The 19,635-nt window shown below is 42.8% G+C and overlaps 1 protein-coding gene across 6 annotated transcripts in view; it reads right to left on the bottom strand.

Moving 5' to 3' along the window:
- Nucleotides 1–19,155, bottom strand: part of LOC5566104 (endothelin-converting enzyme homolog) — a 28,258-nt gene extending 9,103 nt beyond the window's left edge. Inside the window, exons 1-8 of one of the 6 annotated variants that reach the window (XM_021839631.1) lie at nt 19,098–19,155; nt 18,859–19,017; nt 10,462–10,989; nt 10,269–10,396; nt 10,032–10,149; nt 5,063–5,268; nt 4,634–4,924; nt 3,822–4,325 (exon numbers count right to left, since the gene is read on the bottom strand). In XM_021839631.1, the coding sequence (XP_021695323.1) occupies nt 3,822–4,325; nt 4,634–4,924; nt 5,063–5,268; nt 10,032–10,149; nt 10,269–10,396; nt 10,462–10,942 (1,728 nt within the window). In that variant the 5' untranslated portion in view covers nt 10,943–10,989; nt 18,859–19,017; nt 19,098–19,155. Of the gene's footprint in view, nt 1–3,821; nt 4,326–4,633; nt 4,925–5,062; nt 5,269–10,031; nt 10,150–10,268; nt 10,397–10,461; nt 10,990–11,050; nt 11,190–18,617; nt 18,814–18,858 lie in introns of those variants that run through there. The other 5 variants (XM_021839633.1, XM_021839630.1, XM_001650460.2 and 2 more) reach the window with 5 other exon arrangements.
- Between the last annotated feature and the right edge of the window lie 480 nt (nt 19,156–19,635).

The raw sequence follows: 19,635 nt of genomic DNA, 5'->3' as shown, positions 1-19,635 counted from the left end.
GGAAATTCGCATAAGCGAATTGAGAGCAATGGGTTCGAACAGCGCCCTAAAAAGGACACTGCAAAACGCATGAGCGTAAAGAGAGCCTATAGCTCGTTACCACAGCGGGTTAACAAATAACAGAATGTCCTGAAGATTCAGGTTTCTGAAATCAGTTTCACTTAATAAGTGTTAACCAAGTAATTGGAATCGCAATTACGCGGAGATTGGATAGTTACATATCAGGTGATAAGAAGTTCCATAATCGGAATCACAACTATCACACACAAATGTATCAACACACTGAATATTTACCATGTGATAGTTGAGTCGGCAGTGGCCAGTCAAGGTTGTTCCCAAGAGACTGCAATTCTGCTTTGACAGATTTGTTAAATACTTAGCCACCTTTGGGATGTCTCAGTAATGTACAATTTTGTTTGACGACATGACTCAAAATTATTCCAATATTGCTGGTGCTGAGTTGCCGCCCAAGAATTTCTGAAGCTTCACCCAGAACTTCGAAATTGGAATAGCTGCCTGAGGGCCAATGAAGTCATGCGATGCTCCATTGCAAGCTAATTCATAAGCCAATTCATTCCCAGCGATGGAAGAATAGCAAGGACCCATATGAGTTTTACAGAGTTCACTGAATTCAGTTCCTTAAATTGAGTTCGACGTGCGATAACAAGCTTAGACCTTGAGTTGGCCTAAGCAAGAGCTTTAAAAGCAGCCTGACTATCTGACATATTCCTTTACAAATAGCCAGACGTCAACTCGTCCCGCGAAGGGAGTTGTGAGGAACAAAGTGACAAGCAATTGTGGAATTCACTCGAAGCAAGGGCAATTGTGTCCCAATTCACCGGAAGTGGAAACATTCAAATCACTAGGATTTCCAATGGACGGAGAGAATTCATAGAATTTGGTCACAACCAATTCCCAGTTTATGGAGTATATGTTCATATAGAGATGTAGCGATGATCAGATAATGGTTCATCATCTGATACATGCCAATTCGTCAACTCGTGACTGATTCTGTTCAAGCAGAGCATTATGTCTAACACTTCTTCTCTAGCAGATACCATGAAGGTTGGGCGATTCCCTAAAATAAGTAATCCAAGATTTGAACTACTTAAGCATTCCATCAGACTGGAGCTTCTCAAATTGATATCTGAGCTGCTCCAGATGATGTGATGAGTATCAGCATCACTACCCACAATCAGCAGAAGCCCTTTTCATAGGCAGTGAACGACAACTCGTTTGAAATCATTCATTGGGGATGGTTCATCATGTGGTAAATACACCACAAAACGAAAGACGTATTTCCTATTGAGGTTATCAACAGAAACATCAATTGTGACATCACATACATCTCTGGTTGTTAACTCAGAGAAGAGTGTAGCAACGTCAGCGCTATTTACGAGCACGCATGCACGAGGTATAATACGCGAGTATGCCATTTCATGTTTATGAAAGTAACAAAAACTGGGTCCACAAGGTTACCTAGATAAAAGTTCACAGAAGTAAGGTTTTTGTGCCATTTGAACTGTACCATTTGCATGAGTCTACAAAGATTGATCGTTGCTTATATTTTATGCTGAAGATTTGTCTAAGTAAGCCATCCTAACCGTAGCCACTACCCAAACTAGGCAAGATTAAGCTTTTCCCAATCTCAGAACGAAAAAGACCAGCAGCGAAAAAACCAGATCGGTATCTCTTAAAAGTCGCCAAAGGCGAAAAGCACATACTACACTGTGTAATACGCATAATGCGAAACCATAGAGGTGAAAATTTAAACTAAATTACAACGTATTAATAACCCCACCCTTATTTAGCCTCAGGCTTGAGACTGAAGAAAGGCAGCCGATTATCTCGGAGAAACACAAGGTCACCTGCACCATTGCTCCGGGTAGCACAGGAAGAGCATAATACTGTAGAGGGCGCCCTGGTACTCCACAGGCTCCGTTAGCGGTTAGGTTTTATTTAGACCCCCCTAACCATTCATTCTTAGGCACGGTAAGCTTAAAGCCGCATGAATTAGGGGTCACCTGTTAGGTGGATTTTTACCACCGGAACAGGCAGTCCGTAGTGTTAATTCTTAGCCAATTGGAACAACCGCTACCGACACTACACGGCTATCTAGGCTGATCGGGAAAAGGAAGCTAACAATGATGATTAACTTCTGACGTGCCCAAACAGCCCTTAAAATGATTTTAAAATTAGAGCAGAATGGCACTTTTTCCCAACCTCACATGGAAAAGGTCCATGTGGTATCGGTGGCATTATTAAGCGAATGGCTAGAGATGCTAGTATTAGAAAGTCAGCGGAAATTAATAACGCCAAACAATTTTTTGACTGGGCTGTGTCGCAAAAGGTGAAAGACCAATTTGAAAAAGATTGGGAATTCATCTATGCAACTGAAAATGACTATTCAGAGGCTGAAAAATTACTTCAGGAGAGATTTTCTAACCTTGTTCCAATTCCTGGAACAAAAAAATATCATTCATTTATTCCAAAAGACGAACGAAGCATTTTTGCGAGTGAATTCTCAGATGCACATGAAAACCAAGAAAATACAGCATGCTTTGTTCTTAATACTACAAAGAAACGAAAATCTTCTGGTGGTAGCAACCAAAGGCAATCTTCCCGGTTGAAAAAATAGATAGTTTTAAGATAAAATGTAAGTTATGTACTGAATAATTGAATAAATAAAATTAAAGAAAAATATAAAAAGAATCTTATTTGTTCCATAGAAAAAGAAAGAATCCCTTGTAATGGAAAAGAAACAGTTTTTTCAGCTTTGCTTAACGGTGTAATGTTTCATGAAAAATATAATCCAATCCGACTTATACTTCATTAAAACCAATCCCATATCGTTTCTTTCAGATCTTTTAGAAAATTTGCAATTGCTTTGATAGAAAAACCTTGTTTTTCTGATGCTTCGATTGAAATATGGGTTTCCAAAGAAAAGGCAAATATGGTCATTTTTCACAAAATTGACCATAACTCAGGAACAAAAAAAAAAAAGTACATCCTAAAAGTTACTAGAATTAAAGTTTATAAAGTTTCCTTCTCAAAAATATTTTAATAAAAATTTTCCGCGAGTTCGGGCATAGATTTTCCAGCTTTTCTTTATGAATTTCCCTAACGGTGGAAAATTTTGTGGAAAACTTTTTCCAGTTCATATTTTTTTGGATTTCTGAGAAAATTTGCTTGAATTTTCATATAAAAACTTTGTTTCTACAATGTTTCGTTCTTGAGTTATGATTTTTCAAAGAAAAAAAAGCTTATAAAATTACCTTCTCGAAATATTTTTTTTGAAAATTTTCCACGAGTTCGGGCATAGTTTTTCCGGCTTTTCTTTACGAATTTTCCCAACGGTGGAAAACTTTTTCCAGTTCATATTTTTTTTTTTGATTTTTGAGAAAATTTGCTTAAATTTTCATAAAAAAGTTTGTTTCTACGATGCTTCGTTCTTGAGTTATGATTTTTCAAAGTAAGTAGTGTCAAGGGAAAACAAAAAAATTCCAAGGGAAATAAAAAAAAACAAAAGTTTTCCGGAAAAATAGGCGACCCTGAATTTTTCTCAATTTTTTTTATTCATATATCCATGAGCCCTGCCTGTGGAAAAAGTTTCATGAAAATCTAAGACCCTTCGGCCCAATTTGTACGATAATAAAAAAAAAAAATCCCCATTTGTAAAATAGTTCGCTTAAGCATTATTTCATGGAACGCTTTTTTTTTGAAAGGGTTATATTGAATATAAGCCTATTGTACTGAAGTAACCTTGCCGATAAGAACTATTTTTTCAGTTAATATTCATATTAGATTTAAACTCAACTTACATTTATATACTCCTTCTCCAACTCTTCTGGATTCGTCAAGATTTCAGGATAACCAATGCGTTCGTTCATCGCATCAGCTTTTTCTTTAGCTACGGCTCTCGTTTCATCATCCATCCAATGGATATCTGCCAAGAGCTCATTGAATGCCTCTCTTATGGTATGTATCATCTCCAGTGCAGTTTCTTTACTCTCTTGATTAAAATTATCTCGTATAAATAAAGCACCAACAGCCATTCCTAATTTCTTGTTTGTCCATTCAACGCATTGAGACCATCTATGACGTTCAGATTGGATCCCCAGTAAAATTTTTCTAAATTCAACTCGCTCCTTTTGATAGTCATCGATCATATGCGTCATAATCGACATTACAAATCGCCAAATGGCATAATTATGAATGATGCGTTTGTCAGTCATATTCAGGATACGACCCATTTCTATCAAATACGGCATAGCATAACTAACGATGGCCTCATTTTCTTCAAGTTTTACGCTACCTAATGTGGTCTAAAGAAAAAAAATAGTTAAGTACGATAAATCAAAAGTTAGTAAATAAATGAAAAACCGAATTTAATACTGTACCATTTAATTCCAGTGGAGTTTGTATCGTGTACTAGATTCGACTTCTTCAGTGTCGAGTGTAGTACGCAACACTGAAGACGGCCTTTCAGTTGAGGTCGAAATATGCATATCTGTCCAAGGATATAAACTTTGGTGGAACGAAATGGTATAGTACTAAATTCGGTTTTTTATTTATTTATAGGTATTCCACTAAACAGTTCGAAGATTTATTATCAAAAGTGAGTGTTCATTACTTGTAAATATTCTTTCCAATTAATTTGTGGAACTTGCTTCTGTAGCTGCTGCAAAGTTATTTTTTTGTAAATTGCGCTAGTATCATGTCTATCCGCTTCTGGAAGAGAAGCGTTTGCTAATCGCACTTCAAAATTAATTACTTCCATCAGTTCTTTGGATGCAATTGTTGGATCTCCTCCAAGGAGAATCGCTATTTGAGTCATATAATGATGATAAGCCTTCAAATCCCCTTCACTACTCTGTTTTAAATAATAATCCCGCGATGGCAGAGCCAGAACTAATTGGTCGATCTGAAAAAAAGAGGACAAGCCAAATCTAAATATATATGCATTGTTTCACTTTATAAGTACTATATAATGTGCTATGAAATACATATATCCACTATACATTTCTGAAAGGTATCTTATATATGACGTCTACACACTAACCTGGAGAATATTTTTGGATGAATTTTTGTCGTCAGCGCCAACGTATAGCTCAACTAGCACCGGTTCGCTATACACTCCTCGTAAAGTTCCTATGAGATGTTCAATACTAGTATTTGGGAGCACCCAGTTTTGCTCGATAACGGGCCATCCTCCAAGAGATTTTAAAACATTTCGTATGGGATTTATACCTATTTTTCGAATTTGCTCTGAAAATAAAAAACCATCAATAAGTTGATCTAAATATTCGGTAATAAATTTCAATAAACCATCAATAACTTATCGATAATTAAAATTTTAGCATGGAGAAAATATCACGAGGAGGGAAATGGAGTTTGAAAATCCACGTAGATGGCCCATTTGAAACATGTTTTTCTAATCATATGGGCGGTGGGGGGTGTCTGACCATGTCCATATTTTTTAAATCACTATTGCTAAATAAATAGTAATTCAAGTCAAACACAAATTATGAGGATTCAATTCAAATACCGCAATGAAAGGAAATACCACAATAATAGGGAAGTCACCCTATATCTCGCGAAATAAAGAGAACATGTGATCTCATTTTTTTTTCTAGCACTTTGAGAATTTGGCGAATCAAAGAGGTTCCGAAAATCGTTTCATCAAAGACGAAATAAAATAGTTGTGCTAAGAGTGACTACTACTTCTAGTGCTACATTTGATCCTTTGGTACTGCACTCGGTACCCAAGTTTGACAGATCGCAGTACACTTTTCACAACATTCTAGATTTTGAACTATGAATATTGCTATAAAATTTTGTAAACTGCAAGGGATATGAAGGTCTATCTTTCGTCTTGATTTCATGGAGCCTAACTGCCCGTCTACGCCTACTTGTCCCATGTTCTATGTTTATTTCTATCTGAATATTTTGATCTCTCATCCATGTAGCTTGGGCTGTGAAATGGTGAGCCGACAACTAGGAAGGAGCGTCCAACATAGCTCTGGTCCTCACAAGTCCCTACCTCACGCTTCCACGGGTCAAATGATGACCAAGACCGCCAGCTAAGGGTTGCGTACTTAGGGTAAGTGTTCCCTTAGTTGTGGGTGTTCCTATAGTTGCGGTAGTGCCGTTTTCACTGATTTTACTATATTAGCCACAGAACTGACACTGCCAATCGACGCATTGGCTTGTTGATACACGGAATAGTTGGAAAGAGCGTTAAAATTGCTTCAAAACTGATGAAATATCACTAAAATGGCTAAACCTTTTCTTACCTGTACCAATAGTTGCGGTAAAGTGTTCCTATAGTGGAGGATCCCATAAGAAAACAACGGATACCGCAACTATAGGAACACAAATTAAAAAAGTACCGCAACTAAAGGAACAGTGTACCAATAGTGGAGGTATTATTTTTCACTGACATGCCGTGGATTACTGCGATGAAATCATTTTTCTCATTGAGCCAATGGTCGTTTCTTCCCGTTACAACATTAACATGTACATTAATTGCGCTTCTTGAATTTAGGCGGTTAAAAGAAGTTCAATCGTGCTTAGTACCTCCACTATTGGTACATCTACCCTAGTTGGTAGTGCAGCCTGGGCACTGTTATCCTTCTGACATCAGCTAGAGTGAGGAGGTGCGTTTCGAGCGTCTGTCCACCAAGGAGGTGCGGCTCAAACAGCGTCTGTTCTGGCATCCAGCGGCTGAGTATGAAATGCTGTATCACGTCAGCTACACCTAAGGTGGCAGCCCCACCATCGTGATGTAGGTATCGCGACCCTGGTAAGGTAGCATATCGAATTTCTTACCTACCACGAAAAATGGAGAAAGGAGAAATAACGAACGATATTTTCGGCAACCGACCTGGCAACGAAATAAGGACTATGATTGGAAACTCGGTACCTGGAATGTCAGGACGTTAAATGAACCCGGACGAGTGAGCCTTTTGGCTCGTGAATTGCAGAAGGTTGGAGTGAGCGTGGCTGCTATTCAGGAAGTAAGATGGCCTAGAACTGGAGAACGTGAATTCAGGGCGGTGGATCCCGTCGCCAACACAGCTTTCAAATACAACATCTACCATAGTGGCAGCGATAAGGCAGAGCATGGCGTCGAATTCATAGTGATCGGGAAGCAGATGAAGCGTGTTATGCGGTGGAAACCGATTAATGAACGAATCTGCGTATTGAGGATACGGGGCAAATTCTTCAACTACAGTCTGATCAACATCTATGCGCCGACAAACGATAAACCCGACGACACAAAGGATGCGTTTTATGATTGTCTCGACAAGACCTACGGAGAGTGCCCAAAACATGACGTAAAAGTTGTTATCGGGGATGCCAACGCTCAGGTCGGAAGAGAGGATTTTTTCCGCCCTATAATTGGTACGGAGAGCCTTAACTCCGCCACAACGGCCTAAGACTAATAACTTTTGCTGCAGCTAGAGGGATGGCCATCAGCAGCACCTACTTTGCAGGCAAAGACATCCGAAATCACACCTGGATGCACCCAAATGGCGAGCTCTGCAACCAAATAGACCACGTTTTGGTGGACGGTCGGCATTTCTCGGATGTCATCGATGTGAGGACCATTAGAGGCCCAAACATCGACTCTGATCACTATCTCGTTGTTAGTAAAATTCGTGCACGGTTGTCTACCGTGGCGAACACAAGAACACAACGACCGTTGCGTTTCAATATCCAGCGCTTATCAACAGAAGGTGTAGCAGACGAGTACCGCCGGAAGCTTGATGAGCGGATAAGGGGATACAACGTAAGCGAAAACCTCAACAATCTGTGGGAGTCTATCCACGGTGCGATGAGCACAGCAGCGCGAGAGGTGATAGGTACTGCTCAGAGACGACCCAGAAATGGTTGGTTTGATGAGGAGTGCCAGAATGTGACGGATGAGAAGAATGTTGCCAGAAGTCGGATGTTAGTGTCCGGTACCCGGCAGAATAGATAGCGGTACAAGGAAGCTAGAGCAGCCGAGAAACGAATTCACCGCAGAAAGAAAAGGCAGTATGAAGAAGACATCATTACTGAGGCGCAAAACAGCATCGAACAAAACGATATGCGGAGATTTTACGAAACTGTCAATGGCGTACGGAAAAAAAACCGCGCCGTCTCCCGTCATGTGCAATGACCGCGTAGGTAACTTGCTGACAGACAAAATCTTGGTGGCTGCCAGGTGGAAAGAACACTTCGAGCAATTGTTGATTGGAGAGAACACGAGCGCGTCAGAGAACAGATTAATCATCAGCAACGATGGACAAGCTGTGGAGCCCCCGACGCTAGATGAGGTTAGAAGAGCGATTAAGGAGTTGAAGAACTGTAAGGCTGCTGGAAAAGACGAGCTCCCGGCTGAACTTTTCAAGCACGGTAGTGAGCAGCTGTACGAAATACTGCACCGTACTCTGTTAAGGATATGGGAGGAAGAAGAATTGCCTGCTAGCTGGCTGGAGGGCCTCATCTGCCCTCTGTATAAGAAGGGCCACAGATTGGAGTGCGCCAATTACCGAGGAATAACGCTCCTCAATTCGGCGTACAAAATAATGTCGCGTGTTCTGTTCAACAGATTAAGACCGCTGGAGGAGTCCTTCGTCGGCGAATACCAAGCTGGTTTTCGTGAGGGCCGATCAACGACGGATCAAATGTTTACCTTGCGTCAAATCTTTGATAAGTTCCGGGAATACAACTTGCAGACTCATCATCTGTTCATTGATTTCGAGGCGGCGTACGATTCAGTAAAGAGAAATGAGTTATGGCAGATAATGGTAGAACACGGTTTCCCGGCGAAACTGATTAGACTGATTCGTGCAACGTTGGATGGATCGAAATCAAGTGTGCGGGTTGCGGATGAGACTTCAACCTCCTTCGTAACCTTAGATGGATTGAAGCAAGGAGATGCGCTTTCGAACCTTTTGTTCGACATTGCTCTCGAAGGAGCTATAAGGAGAGCGGGCGTGCAAAGAAGCGGTACCATCGTCACCCGGTCGCATATGCTCCTGGGCTTTGCGGACGATATCGATATAATTGGAATTGATCGTCGAGCCGTAGAAGAGGCATTCGTGCCTTTTCGAAGGGAGACAGCGAGGATTGGACTTACCGTCAACACCAGCAAAACTAAGTACATGATCGCTGGTAGACAGCGTGGTTCCAATCGTGACGTTGGTAGTGAAGTGGTGCTAGGTGGTGAAAAATTTGAAGTAGTGGAAGAATTTGTGTATCTTGGTACTTTAGTGACTTGCGATAATGATGTTACTCGCGAGGTGAAAAGGCGTCTTGCTGCTGCAAATAGGGCTTTTTACGGGCTCCGTAACCAGCTTAAGTCCCGTAGCCTGCAGACGAAAACAAAATTCGCTCTATATAAGACTCTTATCCTTCCGGTTGCTCTATACGGCCATGAATCCTGGACGTTAAAAGAGGTCGACCGGAAAGCGTTTGGAGTTTTTGAGCGTAAAGTGCTGCGAACAATACTCGGCGGTAAACAAGAAAATGGCATCTGGCGGCGTCGCATGAATCATGAGTTGTACCAAGTATATAAAGAAGTGGATATTATCAAGCTCATAAAACACGGCAGGCTGCGTTGGGCTGGTCACGTGGTACGAATGCCGGAAGAACGACAAGCAAAAATAATATTCAGTAGAGAACCCGGACGAGGCCGTCGGCTTCGTGGTAGGCCGCGCACACGTTGGCTTTTTGCAGTTGAAGAGGACTTAAGGGCACTTAACGTTCAGGGCGACTGGAAGCGATTGGCTCAGGACCGAGTCCAGTGGAGAAGAATTATCCATTCGGCGTAGATTCAACGTAGCGGATTGTAGCCCATCAAGTATCAAGTAAGTAACCATGTAGCTTTGAAGTTGAAAAGTGTTGCAAGTCACCCCATTTGACGGTACGATAGGATTCTTGACCGACCATAAACCCCAGACACCTTCAGCAGCGTAACGATTGGCATGGAAAAAGCGGCTCAAACCAACGTCTGATTTGATATACTTCGGTATACTTACGTAGATCCATACAACTTTTATAGAACATTTTAGCTTTTAATGTCGCTTGATTATCATTCACGTCCACTGATTCCTCCAGAACTCCTTTAAGTATAACTTGTTGCTGATCAGCAAGAACCTAAAATTACAACAACAATATAAAATTTTAAAATCAAACTTTCCTCTTCTTATCACTAAAATCTGTACACGTTCCTACAAAATAATTATTTTAATCTTTACGATAAGCTTCCAAATTACCTCAAATGTGCTTATGGAACTTCTATCCTCTGGTATCACATGTTTCTTATTCCACGTACCACAGGCAAATTGAAAAAAATCCTTACAAGGATCCACAGTACGGTCCATTGCTGCCAATAGAGAAGATGCTAAAAACGATTCGTAAGTTAAGTTGTACCACTATAAATTTTAAATAAGAAGCTTTACATCATACCTGTTCTAACGCATTCTTCTGTTAAACAAATATTATTATTACTACGAGAAGCTTGTTGGTTGTCTTTGCAAATCACTATACCGGAAACAATATATCCGACTGTAAAACCTATCGTCAATATTACAAGTGATAATAGAATGATTTTGATTTTTATGTGACCGCTACGATCGTTCCACGTTTGCACATGAGGTGAAGTGTTGCTGACATATTGATTTTGAATTGTGCTTTTAGCCATAGTACCAGAATTGAAATTCACTACAACCGATTTGATTTGTTTTGCGCCAAGACTTTCATCGCCACTTTCATTCAGATTATCTTTTTCTTGTATAGCTTCTGACGTCTTTGGAAACTGCTGTGTGCCAGTTTCGTTTATGCTTGTTACGTATCCGTTGATGGGATCATATTGTTTAGCATGGTTTTCTTTTGAATCTGTTTTGTAGTTGACATCATTAAACGAGTTTATGTCAGTTTTAATGCTCATTTTTCAACAAATCATCGGTCAATGGAATTGTAAATACGTGTATTTTCCTACAAATAGAAATAATGGATTAGTTACATTATATTTACATAGCCAAATAAATAGCGATACAAATCATAGTATACGCAGCAAAGTGGAAGTGTTCAGCTTTGCATTAGGTGATCTACAAACATGCCGAAAATAATTTTAATGTAAATAAGATGTTGAATATGAAAAAAAAAAAATCACATAGCCTGTTTTATTCTAACAAGTTAAATCAGTTGACAGCCTACCGCCGTCGTGTACAGTCGCCTTTCGCAGTTGTTCCGTACTGTTAATTTCAATTAGTAGCACATCAGTGAATTCGAAGTGTGCTGACGGGGTGCTCCACTGCGGGGCAATCGTCTATTGTTTTTTTTTCCGGATTCCATTTTGATCTTTTGTTTGGTCTCTATTGTGGGGCGCATTGCAGACCCGTAAAACCACGTGCCCTCGAAAGTGTGGTTAAAAACTCGGTAGTGGCGTTTGCATATTAAGTGATAAATCAAGTTCGTGAGTCGTTATTCGGGCGTGAGTGTTTGTGTTGCTAGTTTGTGAGTGGTGGTAATATAATCAGCTTCAAAACCCAAAGGGATACATCGATTTTCAACGGCATTGCGACTGACCACTTATAAACAGGTGAGTCTTCCCCGAGTGAGCCTTTCCGGCCGGCCGGCGCCTTGCTGGCAAACGGCCATCCCCCTCATCCAGGGGACCCAGGGGGCCCCGGGGGTGGATTTGGCAAAGTAGGCAACAGGGTTCTCGGCGATTACACCGGTGCATTGCTACCGGAATTCATGGACCGTGAAGGTACTGCAGGACAACTGCAATATCTTAAAATGGAAGCGACTGCTGGATCCATGCCTCAGGATCCCTTTCTTCTACGGCTATCCGTTGAAAAGGCCATCGGAGGTCCCATTTTTGGGGCCTTCAAAGAAAATAAAGGTATGTCCTACGTGTTGAAGGTGCGTAGCCAAGAGCAGGTGAATCGCCTCCTTCGAATGAGTCAACTGCAAGACAAAACGCCGATCCGGATCATTGAGCACCCACGGCTTAATCAAAGGCAATGCGTAGTAACCAACCACGAAACAGTAGGTCTTTCAGATGATTACTTGCTTCAACAACTCTCCTCCCAAGGAATCAAGGGATTGCGTAGGATCACGCGACGTGGACCGGATGGTAAGGTCATGAACACTGCCACTATCGTACTCACCATCAAAGGCACCGTCATTCCGGAGCACGTCGTTTTTGGTTGGTCGCGGTGCAAAACGCGCCTTTTTTACCCATCTCCCATGTTATGCTTTCGCTGCTGGGAGTATGGGCATACCGGAAAGCGTTGCACAAACCCCCAGCGTATATGCGGACGATGTTGCAAGATACATCCGGAAGAACAGGAACCCACAAATGCTTTAGACCAGACTCAGGAAGGAGCTACCAGTGCACACGTTACATCGAAAACGCGGTACCAATGCACGGAAGAGCCGTTCTGCAAGCAATGCAAATCCGGGGATCATTCTGTCTCCAGTCGCAATTGTCCAATGTACCAGAAAGAACAAGCCATACAACACCTTCGCGTCGACATGGATATTCCGTATCCACAGGCTCGACGTGAATACGAAGCCCAGCAAGTAGGAAGTCGAAGTTGTGCCACATTTTCGGGCGTAGTTAGTGCTAGCAAGGACGCTGAAATCGAAAGTTTGAAGGCTACTGTTACAAAACTCCGGACGGACGCTGAAGCTAGAGAAAAGAGGATGGCCGAAATGGAACGTGCTCTGCAGAGTCGCACCATCAGTGACCGCCTCGAGTCGATAAAAGAACACGGCACCATCGGAGAGCTGGTTAAGCAAGTAGCAACTCTAACTGAAACGGTTCAGAACCTTCAAAATGCTCTAACAGTGAAAGATAAGCAAATCAGGGACCAAACTCGCACCATCGCCGAGCTTCTAACCAGGAAATCAGCTACCATCGATCAACACACCGCGGCGACTTCTGGCTCTATTGTGCAGGAAGAACAAATGCAAATTACCACATCGCCAGAGTTTGCCGTCATGAAACCGCCCAGTCTGAACCCCAAAGTAGCCGTGCAGGTATCCAAATGGATTTCTAATATTACGCCGAACGCCAAGAGAACTTCCACATGTGATGAAACCAACGACGGAAATGCATCCGATCATAGCATGTTATCAGCCACGTCTAAAGCCACCGGAATCTCCAACGCTTCTCAAGTTTCAAACCCTACTAAGAGGGTTCACTCCACATCGGATCACAGTTGTCCATCTGGTGATTCAAACGCCTCAACCACCAACTCGAAGCGGAAAAACAAGCACCGCAAGAGAGGTGGTAGAACCAAACAGTAGAAGCAGTCACTAACGCTCAGTCCTCTTCAAGAATAAGGCCTAAACGATTCGACAATATTTTCTTCCTGCCATCTTCACTCCGCAAATTAGCGTCGAGACGATCGAATCTCAAGAATCGACTGAGCAACTATCGGTCAACACACAACAACCTCCAAATGTTTCTCTCACGGATAAATCATCGACAACAGGGGTCACGGACAGCCGGGGCCCCGTCAGTGCGGACGCTACACCCCTACCGGAACTGGCGGACAACCCCCGGCATCCGGACGTAACTGTTGTTATCGGGACGCATAAGGGACACAGTGCCTATCCCCCGAAATCCCCAACTAGTTATCTGGGCAGTCAGGGCCCCGTCGGTGCGGAAGTTTTGGAAGAACCGGAACCGGCGAACAACCCCTGTCACTCATATAATGTTGGAAGAGGGACGCAAAAGGGATTAACATCCTATTCCCCTGAGGACAGCGTGGGAAGCAAGCCACAGGAAACTGTTTTCTCTGCCCCTGCTAACAAGCAGAGGGTGAAGCTCGGGACGCCCAATGACCCGAAGGACAACGAGGGAAGCAAGCATCCGTCAAGTCGAAACTCGAAAAGAAAACACCACAACACTCCAACATGCCAGCCATCCTCGGCGTCACATGCTGAATACTTTCCGGCCTTGGGACCGGAGGCAAGCGACGCCAGACTGTATGATCTGTTACACAACGCTCGTTACAATCGCTCAACACGGATTTCACCTGGGAATTCCGGAACCGTTACCAGGACGATTTCTTCAATCAAACATCAACCCGTCTCAAATTCCGATCTCTCTCAGTTCTCAATTTCATGCACGGGGAACTCGCGAGGTATCCCGTCGTTTCCTGTACATAACGAAGTTCCATCAAGATATCCTGCCTGCTCAGTAATGCCAAACTGCACGCCCGGAATCAGCAGACCAACCCTGTCAACAGCTGACCGCTTCTCGGGCCCTGCACCCGGTAAATCTTTATCCGCCTCAACAACCTATGTCAATCCATTTTTTGGTACGTCTCCCAGTTCTTCTTCGCTCTCGAACTCACAGCAGCACTCCTTGATAAGGTTTCCTAGCAGCCCCGTTGGAAACGACTGTCTTGCCGTAGCTCCCGAAATTCCGGTAGTAGTAAATCCCATGCCGGGTCCCACGCTTGGTGGGGCTCCGTTGGAATCAGCTACTAGAACCTTATGTCCTCCCAATTGCTTTTCCCAAACCTACTTTTCTACCGCAGCTCCTTCACCTCTGCCAGTTGTGGGTTCCACATCGGGACCTACGCTCGGTGGAGCTCTGTCGGGGTCTGTATCCAGCAATTTCATCGGTTCAACTAATTCCAAAGAAACTTCTCTCTCAAGTTTTCCGGTTCCTGCTCTCCCTACGTCACATAATTTCATTCTGCAATGGAATTTAAATGGCTACAGGTCTCGTCTTTGCGATCTTGAATTGATTATCCAGAATAATCAACCTTGGATATTAGCCCTTCAAGAAACGAATAATATATCTGCCGATGAAATGGGGCGCACGCTCGGCGGCCAATATTCTTGGACAGTCAAACGATTAGCAAATCAACGACACTCCGCGGCAATTGGAATTCGCAAAGGAATTCCCCACAAAATTCTTGATCTACCTTCCGACCTTCCTATAGTTGGGATACAGATACTAGGTTCCCCGTCGGTCTCAGTAGCCTGCGCTTATCTACCGTGTGGCAAAATTCCAAATCTTCACGGTCAAATTCATGATTGTCTTCAAGCCCTCCCCGAACCTCGAATGTTTCTTGGTGATTTCAACAGTCACCATCCGGTCTGGGGCTCCCCCAAGGCCGATACGCGCGGCACCAACTTAATTGACGCCTTAGAAGAGGAAGACATGTTGATTCTAAACGATGGTTCACCAACTTTTTTCAATGGTCATTATTCCAGCGAAATTGACGTCACCGCAGTATCGTGTTCTTTCGCCAGAAACATTCAGTGGAGTGTAAGTTCTGACCTTCATGGTAGTGATCACTATCCAATCCGAATAGCTTTGACTAACGGTGCGGCCATTCCAAAGAACACGAGAAGACCCAGATGGAAGTACGAGAAAGCCGATTGGGCTGAGTACGATCTGCTTATCCGTTCCGCCCTTAGCAACAGTCCTCCTGAAAACATGGGTGACTTCATTTCAACCATAGTTGAATCCGCTAAGGCCACTATTCCGCTCACCAGCTGCACCCCTGGCCGGAAGGCCCTTCGATGGTGGTCTGATGAAACCAAGGCTGCTGTGAAAGCCCGCAGAAAAGCGCTGCGTCAACTTCGAAGGCTTCCACTTGACCATCCGGACAGACAGTTTACCTTAGAGAATTATCGCAAGCTCCACCTAGAATGTCGGAACATCATCGGTGATGCTAAGAAGGCCACGTGGGAGAGTTTTTTGGAGAGCATGAATGCATCCCAAACTACCAGTGAACTATGGAATCGAGTGAATGCTTTGAATGGAAAGCGAAAAACTACACCGCTCACTCTACAAGTGCAAGGGAAGGCCATGTCTGATCCAGAAGCAGTTGCAAGTGAACTTGGTAAATATTTTGCCAGCCTATCTGCCATTGAAAGCTACGAGACCCACTTTCTTAATTCTGTCAAACCTTCCACTTCCACTATCAAGAATTTTATTATTCCACCTAACACTGCCGATCCTGAAATGGAACAACCATTTTCAGCCAGAGAACTCTCCTTCGCGCTTAGTCGGAGCAATGGTAAGTCAGCGGGTCCCGATGAAGTTGGTTATCCGCTCCTCAAAAACCTTCCCAGTGTCGGAAAACTTGCGCTGTTAGATCTTTATAACAAGATCTGGGTCAATAATGATTTCCCTCCTGCTTGGAAAGAAAGTTTAGTAGTCCCTATACCTAAGGCTAACATCCCCACCCGCGATCCAACTAAGTTTCGACCAATATCCTTGACCTGCTGTGCCGGAAAAGTAATGGAAAGAATGGTAAATCGAAGGCTAAGATATCACTTGGAAGCCAAAGGGCTATTGGACTTCCGTCAGCATGCCTTTCGCCAAGGTTTAGGAACATCTACTTACTTCGCAGGTCTCAGTGATGTCCTTAAGGAGGCTTACGATAAAGGTAATCATGCCGAAGTAATTTCACTTGACATCTCTAAGGCGTTTAACAGAACGTGGACCCCACTTGTTCTGGAACAACTGGCTGCTTGGGGCATAGGTGGAAGAACCCTGCATTTTGTGCGCAATTTCCTTGCCGATAGAGCTTTCCAAGTAGTTATTGGGAACACAAAGTCATCATCCTTCCCTGAAGAAACAGGCGTTCCCCAGGGTTCTGTGCTAGCTGTAACTCTTTTTTTGATCGCTATGAACGGCGTCTTCTCCCGTCTGCCGAAGAACATATATGTATTCGTTTATGCGGATGATATAGTTATCGTTGTTTGTGGATCAACTCCTACTATGACGCGGATCCGAGCTCAAACCGCAGTCAAATCGGTAGCGAAATGGGCATCAGATAATGGTTTCCAACTGTCCGCCAGTAAGAGCATCCGTTGCCACATTTGTCCATCCGGACATAGGATAACTGGCCCGGATATCACGATAGACGGTCAACCAATTCCGCTTCGTAAGACTGTTCGTATTCTTGGAGTAACAGTAGATCGGGCTCTCTCCTTCCGTCAACATTTTGATACAGTCAAGTCAGCGTGTCGATCTAGGTTAAACCTGATTAAATCCATTTCCCGCCCGCATCGATCAAACAATCGAAAAATCCGCTTCAGAGTCGCCCATGCCATTGTTGACAGTCGGCTTGTATACGGATTGGAGCTTACTAGCATAGCGATAGATAGATTGGTCGAAGTTCTCAGCCCAGTCTATAACTCCTACATCAGAATAATTTCTGGTCTGCTTCCATCAACACCATCAGATTCCGCTTGCGTTGAAGCTGGGCTTCTTCCATTTCGAATCTTTATTCGCGCCTCCATCTGCCGCAAAACGGTAGCATTCCTCAGCAAGACAGCCGGCGAAGACAGGGTCTTTCTCCTTGATGAGGGGAATAGAGCCCTAAGCACGGCAGCCAACTTAAGTCTCCCGCCGGTTACCAGGGTTCACTGGCTCGGAGACAGGAGCTGGCGTTCCGTCCCACCAAAAATCGACAATAAAATAAAGAACAGTTTTTCTGCCGGCAGCAACTCTGCTGCTTTGCGACGATCAGTCGCAGAGCTGCTACAAACTTCTTATTCTGATTTTGCTCTTCGGTATTCAGATGGATCCCTTACAAGCGCCGGTGTCGGCATAGGGGTGGCCGGTGACATCCCGGACGTAAGTATGAGCCTGCCTTCACAGTGTTCAGTATTTTCCGCCGAGGCAGCAGCTGCCTTTATCGCTGCTACCACCCCTTCGGACCGTTCGATCTTAGTCCTAACCGACTCAGCCAGCGTAATATCTGCGCTACAGTCAGATTCGCCTACGCACCCTTGGATTCAAGCAATATTGAAGTACGCACTACCTGACACGGTTTTCATGTGGATCCCTGGGCACTGCGGAGTTCCAGGGAACGAAATGGCTGATCATCTTGCCAGATCGGGCCTTTCAGGTCAACGGTATACTTCAGAGGTTCCTTTCATGGACCTTAAACGGTGGATCAAATCTATCTTCCGTCAACATTTGGAAGATTCATGGTACCGCACAAGAACGCTTTTCCTTCGGAAGATTAAAAACACAACCACTACTTGGTCAGACCTTCCAATTCTCAAGGACCAAAGGATACTATCTCGCTTACGAACCGGACACACCCTAATATCGCACAATATGGGAGGCGGTCCCTTCCACAAAGAATGCGAGTCTTGTCATATCCCAGCCTCTGTGGACCATGTCCTTTGTGCCTGCCCCATATACGAACATCTGCGACAAATACATGGCCTTTCTGACAACATCGAAGAGGTACTACGCGACGATGCAACTACTATTGCTGCTTTACTGAGTTTTCTACACGATGCCAACTTGTACAGCAGTATATGATCCTGCCCAATATGACGACGACATTGATGCCAGCCCACGGATACGAAACTGTTTTACTAAATTGTACTATGTATAGATATAAGCTTGAAATGTTAGATTGACAGTTATCTCTTTTTTATCGGTTCAGTCTTCTGCTGACCGTATTTCTCCTGGGTCTCAGCCTTCTGCTGAACCTTCTCTCGTGTTGAACTAGCATAATGTTAAAAAACACGTTAATAAAGATGAAAAAAAAAAAAAAAATAACAAGTTAAACGGAAGATCGAAAGCATTTATATGAATCCTATGTTATTATTGATACCAATATTGTCTTCTTTAGAGATCTTTATGATAAGGAATGAACCATCTATTAAACTAATGATTGGAACTCATAATGTTCTCTGAATCGTCTCTAGGATTATTCTTTTTAATTCACACAACAGATTAATGAACGCCGAACTTTGAGCGATAAACGATAATTCTTATCACTGAACATTGATGGCCACAAACACACGCTGCTGATTAGTACGAAATACATATATTGATGAATAACTAATGCTCACGTTCTCACAGAACATGCGCGTTTCGAAAGATTCCAGAAAACTGACAGTAAATCGAAGAACGTTTTTCAGCTACTCAAAAATTCCATGTAGAAGGCACATTCACTTTGTTTCATCCACAATTGACTATGAAAATCTACTCCTCCAATATTGAGTTTACTTCTGCAATGTAAATTATGTTGAACGAAATAGTTCTTCACTATACATCTAAGAGATTTTTTATGTTTGATGCTCTAGGTCACCTTCTTTCAGCAACGTTCTTCACAATACTACACAGTCACCATTCGCAATAAAAATTTGAGAGTGAATTTTGGCAGCAAATGTTGCGTGAAAGACTATCGTTTCTCTCATTGAGCACATGTTTCTTCTGTTTACATTCTCTTTTCAAAGTAGAGTGCTTAATGCACCCTAATTGTACATTGATGTTCTAATAATAAATTATGGAATTCAAATGATGCATGTTGTAGGGGTGGCATAACTGCATATTATAAATCAATTACTGTTTGGGAGCGTTTTTCTGCTTTGTCTAATAACTGTAAACTGTATAACATTAATGGTTGGTTAGAATTTGATAAACTGATTTTTTCCCCGATGGATGTATCTTGATGAATTACGAGACATCTTTATCCGTCGATAACTTCTTAACCTTGTTTCTAACAAGAAAGTCCTTAAAATCTCACTTTTGTGCATTGATTTCTTTTTAATTTGAACTGTGACTTGAGTTTATGTGTTTATTTGTTTATTACAGTTTACCTCCATCTGACTGAATGTCTTAATGAA

Source organism: Aedes aegypti, chromosome 2 (genome assembly GCF_002204515.2).
Source record: "Aedes aegypti strain LVP_AGWG chromosome 2, AaegL5.0 Primary Assembly, whole genome shotgun sequence".
Taxonomy (NCBI): Eukaryota; Metazoa; Arthropoda; class Insecta; order Diptera; family Culicidae; genus Aedes; species Aedes aegypti.
Note: the sequence above shows the minus strand (reverse complement) of the source record. Positions and strands in the feature narration are given on the sequence as shown.